Here is a 13,023-nt window from a genome sequence, read left to right as displayed (position 1 = left end):
GAAGATTCTTGGAAGCCTTTGTACACTGCGAAGAAATGAAATTCGGGTCATCGAGTTTGAAGATATGATGCAAGCATTGAAAGATAATACGAGTATATTTATAAATTTCCGCCCTCCTTATTTGTAATTCCATCTCCCTTACAAACGACTTAGCGCAGTGGTTAAGAATGATATGTGTACGGTAGGTTATATATTTATAAATTCCGACCCTCCTCATTTGTAATTTGATTATTCTCTTGGTTCATTTGAAAAAAAAAAAAAAAAAAATATCCTTGCTAACAATGTGACTGACACATCTATCAATGTATAAATTTAAAATTTGTTATTTGAAATACAAAGATTCCACTAGTGAGAAAATAAAAAATTGCATTAAAACATAAATAATTGCAATACGCTTTGAGTGAAAACATAAGAATATTTTTTTTTTCTTGAATGAAATAGGGGGGTGATTTCATTAAATAATAATAGTCATTCGGTATTTACAATCATTCCTTAAAAGATCTAAATTCTCAATACAAGAATTAAACATCCCTAAACTTTTAAAAGGTTGTCCTAGACAAAAAATGTCTTTTAAAAGGTTGTCTCGGACAAATTTTCCTTTTTTTTAGCTAAAATTGTACTTTCAATAATTGAATTTATGTCAAAATACCTCAATTTTACACAATTTCTTAATAACCTCGTATAATTCCAAATGTCAAAAATAAAAGGGAACAAAGGGAGTATCATTTATATACGGATGTACAAAAGAAATTGGGGGGCTTACAATACAATAATTACTATCACTATCATTTATATACTACATTTTTTGTATAATATCACATTAATAGAAGTATTAAATAAAATTGGCGTCTCGCCTCTCCTCTCCTCTCCTCTCCTCTCTCTTCTAGGGTTTCTCTAAAATCTTGGCCGTTTAGGTCGGAAATTGTTTAATTACTGAAGAATTAGACAATTTCCGACCCTTTTCCCTTAATTATATTTAGTTTTGCAATTTAGGTTTCAATAAATCTACACAAGTAGTGTAGATATTCATCTCTCTTCCTATGGTGGAGTGTCTCCCGATAGTGGAGTCGTTAGTTTTTGTTAGTTTAGTTGAATTGTTTGTTTATGTTTAGGGTTTGTTTGAGTGTTAGGGATTATAAAAAAGGTAATCATCTTTTTCCCAATTGTCAATTCTTTGGTAAAGATTTGTTCGGATCGGAATCGCAATGGTTGTCAAGTTTTCAAATGCATTCAAGCGAATCAGATGAGAATCATCCTTACGGCTACAACAAATCGTTAGACCGTCTCTCCGAAAAGGCTGTATATTCCAGCGATATGTACGAGAAATGTGCCACAGTGTAAGATATTTTCAATGATCTTAGTTTTGATGAAGGAAATCCTAATTTGATTCAATTTTATGTATTTGATAATTTAGATTTCATTTGTAGATGCCGAATGACTTTTTATTAAAGAATTGATTTTTTTCAAAAAAAAAAATTGGCGTATTTTACTATGATTATGCTAAGTATTATAATAATATTTCTAAAGGTTAAATTTGGCAACAAAGATCAGCTATTATAAACTTTTTTTTGATGAAAATATAAATTTATTTTGGACTTTTTGTTAATAACTACCTAATAAAACCTAAATTTTATTAAAAACTATGTAATATAAAAATGTTGTAAGAAACTACCTAATAAAAGGTAAAATGTTGTAAAATACTACCTTTGGTCGAACTCCCACAGTTTATCTAATTTTACAACATTGACCAACCTCAAAACACCCTCGAAACCACCACGAGGGTTGGTTTTCGAGGTGGTAAAGTCATTTTAGGGTGGTTCGAGGATATTTCGAGTTGGTAAGAGTAGTTTTGTGCTTTAGGATGGTGGTTTTTGGGGTTAGAGGTGGTGATTTTGTTGTTGGAGCGAGGGTGTGGTTTCTGCGTGGTGGAGGCAATTTCAAGTAGGTTGGGTTGGTATTGGGGATGAAAGTGGTGGTTTCGGGGGTGTTTTAAAGGGGGTCAACAACAGAAATATGACAAAGGTAGTATTTTACAATATCTTAACTTTTATAAGGTAGTTTCTTACAACATTTTAATTTTATTAGGTAGTTTCTTACAATATTTTAATTACAAAAATGTCCATCTATTTTTGTAATACCTTTTTTTTAGTTTGCCCCACCCGATTAACCGACATCCGAATTCGACCCGGGTTGCGCACCTAGCTTATGGTGATTGGATGAGTCTCCCAACAAGAATTTTCTGCATTTGGTGAGACCTGAATATAATTGAACTCGAGGGGGAATCAAGCACCTTACCACTTAAGCCAACTCTTGTTGATTTATTTTTATTGTACAAGTTAGCGAATTAAGTTGTGTAGTAGAAAAAAATACTGATGAAATTTTTATCTCTTACGTTCTCAAGAGATTAGTAGAACTAAGTTGTGCATACGAAAATGTCATTAAACCTCATTACTACAATTTTTTTTGGTAGAAAAACTTAGTTATTTTATAATTTTCAGGAGATTAGTATACAAACTGCTTAAAAACCTTGCTTTGCAAGTCTTAAATCTACAAAGGAAACCAAGTCAAAATCACTAACAAAATTTTAAATTTTACATTTTTTTTTTTTGGTAGTTATTGTTGAAACTTTGTCTATTAGCTTTTGTTATCAAGATATTAATTAATTTACAAAATGTTTCAATACGTTGCTCCCCAAAAGCTGAAATCTTTTTTAAAATCATCAGTCAAAGGCTACCAAGTCAAAAAAAAAAAAAAAGAAAAAAAAAACTTGTAAACTCACAATAATAAACATGAAACTGACAAGTCTTAACAAATCAGCTTCAAAATTAGACTTGAGATTAAAAAATTAAGATCATAAATCATACAAACAAAAAACCAAATGCCTAACTGTAGTATAAAAGTCTGGTAAAACCAAAAATTATAGTGGAAAAATATAGGGATTGGTCGAATAATGAATCAACGAAGTAATTTTAGTCAAATAGCTACCAACCCAAAATTACGTACATAAAATAAATTGAGGTGACTTGTATTGATGCATGCATGCAAGTTACAATTTATGACCATTAAATTAATTTATATATACACATCAATGAATAAATTACTACTATATAAAGGCTTGATTGCCTTACCATAAATTCATAACTCCTAGCATCAATATAATCTAAGAATTCTTAGCTTTCATTTAATTATAAATCCTACATACAACATAATAACCTAAGAAAATGGGTTCTATTTATGAAATTCCAATGCCTCCAAAAGGAAATGGTCCGGCCACTATCCTGGCTATGGGCACAGCCAATCCACCAAATGAGTTTATTCAGGCAGACTATCCTGAGTACTACTTTCGTATTACCAATAGCGAACATTTAACCCGTCTCAAGAGCAAGTACCAGCGCATGTGTATGCCCTTTGCTTTTTATTCTTTTTATACTCTATCCTGTTGCTTGTTTAATTTATTTATTTGTAGATAACATGAATGATCTAATTGAACTTAATTTAGTTGGTCAGGACCTCTGGAAGCAACAGTGAATGGGAAGGATATATAATGAAAACACTACTTCAATTCTAATTTAGTTCTCCAATTGGGTTGTATACAATCTAGAGATCTCGAAGTCATAAAGGATAAGGTTTAATATGACAAATAAACTGATAAGGCCCTGTTCACCTCACATTATTTTTATTGAAATGAAATTATTTTTTCAGAAGTGTAATTATCTTTGTTGAATTATCTTTGCTGAACTTTAATTATTTTTACTTAACTGAAATTAATGTTACTGAATTAAAATTAATTTTAGTGATTCTCTATTATATTTATTTTTTAAAGTTACTGATTTTTATGAACTGAAATTAGTTTTACTGAACTGAACTTATTATTACTGAATTGAAATTTTTTGCTGAACTGAAATTATTTTTACTAAACTTAAGTTATTTTACTAAATATTTTTTTTAAAGGTGAAGTGAATGCGGCCTAAGTGTGTCCTTTTTTTCTGTTAAATAAAAATCGCTAGACTTCAGTAAAATTATTTTGAAAATAATAAAAGTAATTGTACGAGTGTATTACTGATTATAGTTAAATAAATGTTATAAGATAGTTAGAAAATCTTATGTTTCATGAAAAGTATTACGAGTAAAAAATATTGTATTTTTTAATGCATTGAAAAAAGGGTAATGCTATTTGTAGCTCTAATGGATAAATATAAGCATTAAATATACTCTTGAAAATTGTATAAAATTATGAATTCATGACACAAACACGCGCAAATCTGTGTAATTAATTAGTGTTTATATTTTTATGATTTCCTAAATTTATACGATTTTTGAGTGTAGATTTAATGCTTATATGTAGCCCTAACTCCCTAAGGGCTATGTATAACATTTTCTTTGAAAAAATAATGTATTTAGATAGGATAAATTTTGTTCATTAAAAAGTGTATCTGATATGTGACCATGTACCCAATGAAAAGTCTTGATTTTGGAAGTTAAATATGATATGACTAGCTTGAATTTTATTCACGTTTAGTGTTATAAGAAAGTTATTCATGTGAATCACGACTAATTATTGCAGGTGATAATGATTAGGAAACAACATGCTTAAATGTATCTTATATTTGGATTCTTCAAAAAGTCGTACCACTTGTAAAGTTATAAGACCTTTTGCTTTTTGGTAAATTTGTACATGACTAATTACATCTCGTGTTTATTTGATTACTGTATAATTTCAGGCGATAAATCAATGATTAGGAAACGTTACTTGCACGTAACCGAAGAGATCTTGAAAGAAAACCCACAAATGTGCGATCGCAAGGCCTCTTCCTTATCAGCCCGTCAAGCAATCCTCGCGACAGAAGTCCCCAAACTCGGAAAAGAAGCCGCCGATAAGGCCATCGCCGAGTGGGGCCAACCGACGTCTAAGATAACTCACCTTATCTTTGGCACCAACACTTTCTGCGACACCCCCGCTGCTGACCAATACCTCGCCATGCTCCTCGGCCTTTCGCCTTCCGTCAAGCGCTTTGTTCTCCGCCAGGGTGGCTGCCACTCTGGCGGTACGCTCCTTCGTATAGCCAAGTCCATGGCTGAAAACGAACGCGGAGCTCGTGTTTTGGTCGTATGCGCGGAGTTGAGTACTGTTATATTTTACCATGCTCCCGATGACACTAATCTCTTGCCGCACACCTTATTCGCAGATGGTGCTGCGGCATTGATCGTAGGTGCTGATCCTGATGAGCCTCTCGAGAAACCTATTTTTCGGCTCGTGTCAGCCGACCAGACCACAATTCCCGGTACAGACGGGACTATACAAGCCCGTCTGAGGGAAGAGGGTATGGTCGGGGACATTGCTCCTGACGTACCTAAACTTATTTCCGAAAACATCGAAAGTTTGTTGATTGAATCTTTTGAGAGAATTGGAGTCAAAGATTGGAACTCGTTGTTTTGGATCCCTCACCCTGGAGGTCCAGCTATATTGGATCAGATTGAAACAGAAGTCGACCTTGAGCCGAGCAAACTGAGTACTACTAGGCACGTCTTAAGCGAGTATGGGAACATGTGGGGTGCGACTGTGTTGTTCATATTGGAAGAGATGAGGATTAAGTCGTTGAAGGAGGCCAAATCGACTACCGGAGAAGGCTTGGAATGGGGTGTGTTGTTTGGTTTTGGTCCTGGTCTTACCGTTGAAACCATTGTGCTTCAAAGTGCTCCACTTAATTAATTTTAATTAATTGGGATTAAGCTGTTATACTAATTATATATGCATTTGTTTTAATAATGTTAAATTGTTTTAATTTCTGGTGTGTTTAATAAAAGTTTACACCAAAATAAATAATTTGAGTTGTATACTTATTTATTTTTTATTTTTTTTATTTGGTCGAGGAGGAGCTAAATGCAGTACTCCTCCTCCAACCATAAATTGCTGTAATAATGGGTGTTGTACACCGTACCATTAAAGAGAGTATATAATTTTATTTGATATACATTATATATGCTACTCCCTTTGTATTTTATTAATTGCTCCATTTCCCTTGACATTTATGTGGTACAACTATTTGATTAGTTATATCTTAATTATTTATTGGAATAATTCCAGCAAGTGTTTACAAGATTATATTTTATCTTATGTAAAAAATAAATATTTGTCAAAATAGATCAAATAAATAGAACAAAAAGTACATATAAAGCAAATAATAAAACACAGGAATTACTAAATTAAGTGTTACTCATGTATGTCTGAATTTTTAAATATTTTTAGACATACGTCAATTATTTTATTGTAAAAGTTATTAGAAGTACGTTATAATTTATAAATTAATTTTAATACAATGTGTAACGGATGGAGTAATAAAGTACGATAGTTGAATTAATTTATAAATTAATTTTAATACAATGTGTAACGGATGGAGTAATAAAGTACGGTAGTTGTTAAATTAATTCAACTATCGTAATTTAGTAAAAGAGATTTATTCAATGCTCAATCATATGCAAGTTCTACATTTATAATTAGATGAATCATATCATGTCAAAAAAAAGGGGGGGGGGGGGGGGGGATGACTAATATTGAAATTATATACAACAATGTTATTTGTAACTTGAAATCCAAGAGAAGTAACGAAGGGCTAACTCATATACTCATACCCTCTGATCTCAGTCTATAAGTGATCTTGATTATCCAAGTTGGAAGTGATAACTTGTTTTAAATGAAAATTTTAAGTTACAAGTGTCTGTTTGACAAAAAACGCGAAAAAAATATATAACTGTTTTGTAAAGAACATAAAACTATTTTTTAAAGAACATATAACTGTTTTGTAATGAACATCCAACTTTATGTTTTTTTTTTGTATATTTAAAGAACATCTATAATATTAAGGACGCCCTAATATTAATAAAGAACATGATAATATTATGTAATGAACATTATTTATATATACCCACCATAATTTAAAGACAAAATTTAAAGAACATTTCACAGTAAGCAATTGACATTATGTCACAAATAAAAGTATTTTACACTGACAATCAAAGAACATGGAAATATGTTATTTTCACTCTTTTTTTGTGCAAATATGTTCTTTTCACTGTAGGTATATGTTTATTACATTTTTAATAATATGTTCTTTTCACTATAACTATATGTTGATTACTTTTCTATATATATATATATAGAAATGGGATCATATGAGACCACATCCCTTATGTGAGAACCCTATTATATGTGAGGACTCATTATAACTGTTGGATCAATTACATCCAACGGCCATAATTAAATCCCGATCAAACAAAACTCCTGCATTTTTTCTCTCTCCTCCTTCCTCTTTCACGCGCTATTTTCTCTCTCCTCACTCAATTTCTCTGTTTTCTACTCTCTTTCTCTCTGCTATTCTCTGTGATTTTTCATCACTACTTCTTCAATCTTCATCAATTCTTTGTCAAGGTGAGTTTATTGTTTATATTTTTGTGTTTTTCAATTAATTTTAGGTCACATTCAGTTACATTCATCGTTGATTTTCGTTTTGATTTTCGTTTGATTTTCGCTGATTTCAGCTCACATTGTTTATCAATTTGTGTCGATAATGTTTTACTTTGTTTTTTTCAATTATTTTAGTTTTATTTTCGTTTTTTTTGGGTAGTTATCAAGTTGATTTTGCCTATTTTCGTTATTGTCCAGTTTTTTCGTTTTTTTGGAAACCTAGAAATCACTGATAATTTGTGCTATTATGTTGATTTTAGCTTGATTTTAGGTATTTTAATTATTTTGTGTATTTAATTTGATTTTCGGTTTACTTTAGTTCTCAATTATGTTTTATTTTCTGGTTTTATCTTATTTTTTGTTTGATTATAGCTTTATTTGAGTAATTATTAGTTGATTTTAGTTTTAATTTTGCTTCATTTGATTAATTATCTTACATTTTCTTTGTTTTTTTTTTGGAAACGTAGAAGTAATTGCTATGGATTCTGCAAATGCAAATGTTCCTCAAGAAAATACAATGTATGTGTTTCTGCTCATTTTATTTTTATTATTTGAGTTATTATTATTTTTGTTGTTGTTGTAGATTAGTTGATGAGTTGTATTACTTGTATGGTAGTTCTTGTAGATTAGTTGATAACTTGTTCATTTTATGTTTTGTTGTTCATTTATGAAATATTAGCTTTTTAATTGACAATTTACTGCGTGCTTTAATGGTGATGGCATCACATCATCTATTTACATTGGGTATGCATTGAAGGCGCGTTTATACAGAGATCATATAAGATTCCTTTTCTTGATAAGATGTTTGTAGATGTTGGTTAATTGATTGCTGTTAATGCTGGTGTTTGCAGACATTTCTCAAAAGAGCACATTCACTTAGTTTATCACATGATAAGTGTGACACAATACTTCTTATTTGGTGTATAGTGTGTTTATTAATTGATGTTTACTAGAAGGCATGGTCATTAGTTTATAACATAATAATTTAAAGTGTACCACTGTAAAGAATAACAATTTTACATAAGAGAAATTTCCACTAGCACAAGAATTCTTTGAAGTTTTGGCTCAAGAGAGTATTGGGAGAAGGTGCTACGACACTGTTTCAGGGAAATAGATTATTGAGTCTAATTTGTAAGAGTACCTCCAAAATTTCCACAACTTAGAAGCAATAAAAAGTTGTAGATTATGTTGGGAAGTCATTTTCAATACATATAAAACTGCCACAGGTTAATACTTGTATGTGAAAGCAAATAGGAAAAAAAAACTGTTTAAGATGGGAGTACAGGGCTCTCATCTTTTTGGTTTGTCTTAGAAATTCTCACAATCAAAATTCCCTGTGCAATGTTATTACTATCGTCACCACAAAGCTACCAACTTTGCTGTGTACTTAGTTCGGATTTTTCACATCAGAAGCCAAGAAGCTGATAGTTTGAAGGCGTTTTACTGTTCGGCTTTTCACATCAGAAGCCTAGAAGTTAGTTCATTATGTTGCACATCAGGTCGTAAAGTAGATATCAGTGAGAAAGAATTTGAGTTTAAAATCAAGTTCTCTAATTTCTTCACAGCTTTGAAAGTAGTTGATAACTTGTTCATTTTATGTTTTGTTGTTCATTTTAGCACTAAATATTTGCTCATTTGACAAATGAGCATTTAACTATTTGCTCATTTGAGAAATGAGCATTTAAGTTTTTGTTCATTTTGTTAAATTAGTAGCTAAGTATTTGCTCATTTGACATCAAGGATACCTATTTTGTTGAGCAGGACATCTGTTGAGACAGATTCTGCTGTTAATGTTGGTGAGCAAGATGCAGCAGGGGCAGGACAATTAGGAGTTATTAGTGGTGACCAAGATGCAGCAGGGGCAGCACAATTAAGAGTTGGTGGTGACCAAGATGCAGCAGGGGCATCACAGTTAGAAGTTGTTGGTGGTGACGAAGATGCAGCAAGGGCAGCCGTTGTTGGTGGTGACCAAGATGCAGCAGGGCCAGCACAATTAGGAGTTGTTGGTGGTTCTACACAGCCACAATATAAAGGAAGGAGTTTCAAGACAGGATCTTCTAATGACAAAGGAAAAATGGTTTTAAAGGACAAATTAAAGAAATAAAAATAGATGATTAAGGTAGTGGAGATGAAATCCAGCAATGAATTGCAAGGTTTGAAGTCAGGCAATGAAGTGGAAGGTTTGAAGTCTCACATTCATGGGACATTGCATAGTCGGATGTCACCCTCATCCATTGTTCAAGTTATGGAATCAGTTTTACTTTCACAAAATCAGTTGAAAGCAGTTAGAGATATAGGATTTGGGTCGATGGAGTTTTTGAAGGTGACCCAACTGCCTTTGCGGTTGGGTTTATGGTTGGTGCATCACTTTGATGCTAAGACGCGCTCATTAAATATTCCTGATTCTGATCCTTTCCGTATTACTGAAGACCATGTGCACGAAGTTCTTGGGTTGCCAATAGGGGCATAGAGATTGATAAATATAATTTTTCCAGAAATAAAAAAGTCATTCAGCAATGGAAAAAGCAATTCCAAAGCAACTCACTCTCTATCAAAATAGGGGAGCTTAAAGAGTTTTTGAAGGAGCATAAGTCAGCTGGTGCTATGTTCAAACGGAACTTTGTAGTTCTTTGTGTGTCTACACTGATGGATGGTAGTCTTCTTATTTTTATTATGCTCATTTTACTTTCAATTTGCTCATTTTCAATTTAGTTTGCTCATTTCTATTTTATTTTGCTCATTTAAATTTCTATTTGCTCATTTCTCTTTTGTTTTGCTCATTTTTTTGTCAGGGAAACAAAACATGAATGTTAATTATGATATTCTTACATTTCTTTCTGATGTTGATAAAATCAAGGACTTGAATTGGTCAAAGTATATCATTGATTCTCTCGTGAAGGGCAAGCTTTTCTGGGAAGAACGTCCAACTCATTCTTTTTCTGGGTCTTTATTGTTTCTTATGGTATTACTATAATTTTTGTTTATTTTTAATGTAGTATTTCTTACTTATTTGTTGATTTTTAATTTACTAATTTTTCTTTTCTTACTTGTTTGTAGTTATTATATGTTGATCAATTTGTACTTGAGGAAGTTCGAGCTGCACGTGAAATTCCAATCTTGAAAGGGTGGACAACAGCTATGTTGTCAACACGTGAGAAATTGGAACTCTTCAAAGGGAGGCTTGGAAATATTCGTGCTAAAAAGCTTGATGTTGGTTCTTCTAGCATGACACAGCCTAAAATGGTGTTTAACTATAATTTTCTGTTTTATTCTTTTCCTTTTTGTCCTACATTTTTAACTTTTTTGTTTTTTATTTAGGAAAAATTCATTCCTTCTAAAGTGGAAACTCAAGTAGTTGCCAATAAGGTAATCATATATACTGTAATATTCTTTGTTCTTTTTGGAAATGACCAACTAATTTTTGCTCATTTGTCTAATGAGCAATGAGCAAGCAATTACTTGCTCATTTTTGAAATGAGCAAATATTTTTTTGCTCATTTGACAGATGAGCAAATTATGCAATTGGTTATGTGTTATAAGTAAGCTTGGTTTATATTTGTTAGGATATTTGCTTTCAACTTGTTCTAACTTTCTTTTTCTTTTTTTTTGTTTTGTTTTTGTTTGATTTTAGGAACAATATGATCTAATTCGTACAAAAAATGAAGAAAGTGAACAAGATCCAAAGAAGGTATTTATATGAGTTTTCTGGAAACCAATATTAATTCTTTGTTCATTTTTAGACATTGTTTGAACAAGAGTATTGATCCCTTCTAATTCTGCACTCCCCCCCTCCTCCACCCCTTAAACACACACACAAACACACACAATTATTCTTGTTTATTTGTCATTCTTCAATCATAATCTGAATCAATTTTTTGCTCATTTGAATGAGCAATTAATTTTTTGCTCTAGAACTGGCCGTGGAATGTGAAGAGCACATAAAGCCTGAGAATAAAAAAAAAAAAGAATTGAAAAATTAAATTTTAAAGAAAAAAAGAAGCCAGATCTAATAAAAAGGAAACATATTATATTCTTGAAATTACCATCAACAACAGAAAGAAGCAAGTGAGAAAAAAAATAAAGAAGTGGAAGGATTAATACTTTTTTCTGCTCTAGTACTATTGCTTCTAGTTATTTTGTATCAGCTTTATTGTCTTCTTAGATCTTAGTGCATGGTCATTAAGCAACTTCTACCCGTTTTCCTATTTCTTGGTGCTGTCAGCCTAGTAGTTTGTCAAGGTCATCCTGCTTTCTCTTTTTTTTTTAACCTCTGCTTTCTCTGTTGATTATGTTTGACCTAATTTCAACACATATAGGTTACATGGCTGTGTTAACACTCTGAACTCCATCTGACTTTCTTAACGGCCTAAGGAACACAATATACTAGTTTATGTGCATATAGTGTGAAGTAGTTAGTTTTTGTGGGAACACATTATCGTAAAGGGAGCTTTGACGAGGGTAATGTGTTTTTTCTCATCAGTTTGCAAGACTCATTAATTGAAGTGGAGTTGTAGTATGTTGAGCAGATCTTAGTTTCAAGTTTTGGGAAGAGGAATGGGGTGACTTGGCATTGCAGTTTGTAGTGTTCTTCTCAGTATGATGCATAGAGGCAAGTGGCCATATGTGTGCTTTTGCGTTACTCATATGCATCTCATGAATATAGAAAAAGTATTTTATGTAAATGTTGGTCTTTGGTCACTGCAATCTTGTGAAACTCATTTATGATAAATATGTGGATATTTCTTGTGAGTAGGAGCATTATAGTTCTTAATTTTTTGCTCATTTGTCAAATGAGCAATTATTTTTTTGCTCATTTGTCAAATGAACAAAAACTTCAATGCTCATATAAAGTTCAATTTGCTCATTTTTATATGACTTTGCTCATTTCATATCCACTTTGCTCATTTCATATTTACTCTTCTCATTTATATTTATCTTATTTATGTATTTTTTTTTTTTTTTTTTTTTTTTACAGAAATGCCTTATGGAGCTTGCAACAGCATCTACAAACCTGGTCTTGGCATACATGGATTTCAGTCAAAAACATGAAGCTGCCATCAAGTATTTTCCAAGCAACGAGAAAATACAAAAGTTGAAGGAAGATGCCATGGGCATTTGTGATGAGCATAAGATGAGCTCCAAAACTTTGACTGAAGATAGTACTCTTTCATTTAGCCAAGATGAAGAGTATTGGTAAGATCCGGCAGTAATTGAAGCTTGGGATAGGTTTTCTGAGATTTCAAGCAACAAAAAGCATGCTGAATCTTCAATCAATGCAATGGTTGTTCATCCAAATGAATCGGAACCCATTGATGTTACTAAGATTGCTTCTGAAAGTGTTCAGATAGCAAGTTGTATTCCTGATGTTGGATGTTCAGATAGGGTTGCTAAAAATGTGTTAAAAAAACTTGGAGATTCAAGTTTCAAATCTACTTCAGGACGTTCACTTTCCAAAGGATCTGGAACTCCTACATTCAGTTTAAGAGTCTTTTCTCAAGAAACTGATTCTCCCCCTAGCAATGCGCCTACTGAACCTGTAGTTGCTTCTGTCAGTGCACAAG

At 32.1% G+C, this 13,023-nt stretch overlaps 1 protein-coding gene across 1 annotated transcript; it reads left to right on the top strand.

Annotated features, from left to right (window-relative positions):
* The first annotated feature begins 3,221 nt into the window (after positions 1–3,221).
* LOC145587342 (chalcone synthase 3-like) lies at positions 3,222–5,877 on the top strand. Its single transcript, XM_081644068.1, has 2 exons — positions 3,222–3,399; positions 4,722–5,877. Exons 1-2 carry the CDS (start codon positions 3,222–3,224, stop codon positions 5,708–5,710), a joined length of 1,167 nt encoding a protein of 388 aa, XP_081500194.1. The 3' UTR covers positions 5,711–5,877.
* The last annotated feature ends 7,146 nt before the right edge of the window (positions 5,878–13,023 follow it).

This window comes from Chenopodium album, chromosome 17 (assembly GCF_948465745.1).
Source record: "Chenopodium album chromosome 17, dcCheAlbu1.1, whole genome shotgun sequence".
NCBI classification, from domain to species: domain Eukaryota; kingdom Viridiplantae; phylum Streptophyta; class Magnoliopsida; order Caryophyllales; family Amaranthaceae; genus Chenopodium; species Chenopodium album.
The sequence above is the reverse complement of the archived record's forward strand: the minus strand, read 5'-3'. Positions and strand labels throughout refer to the sequence as shown.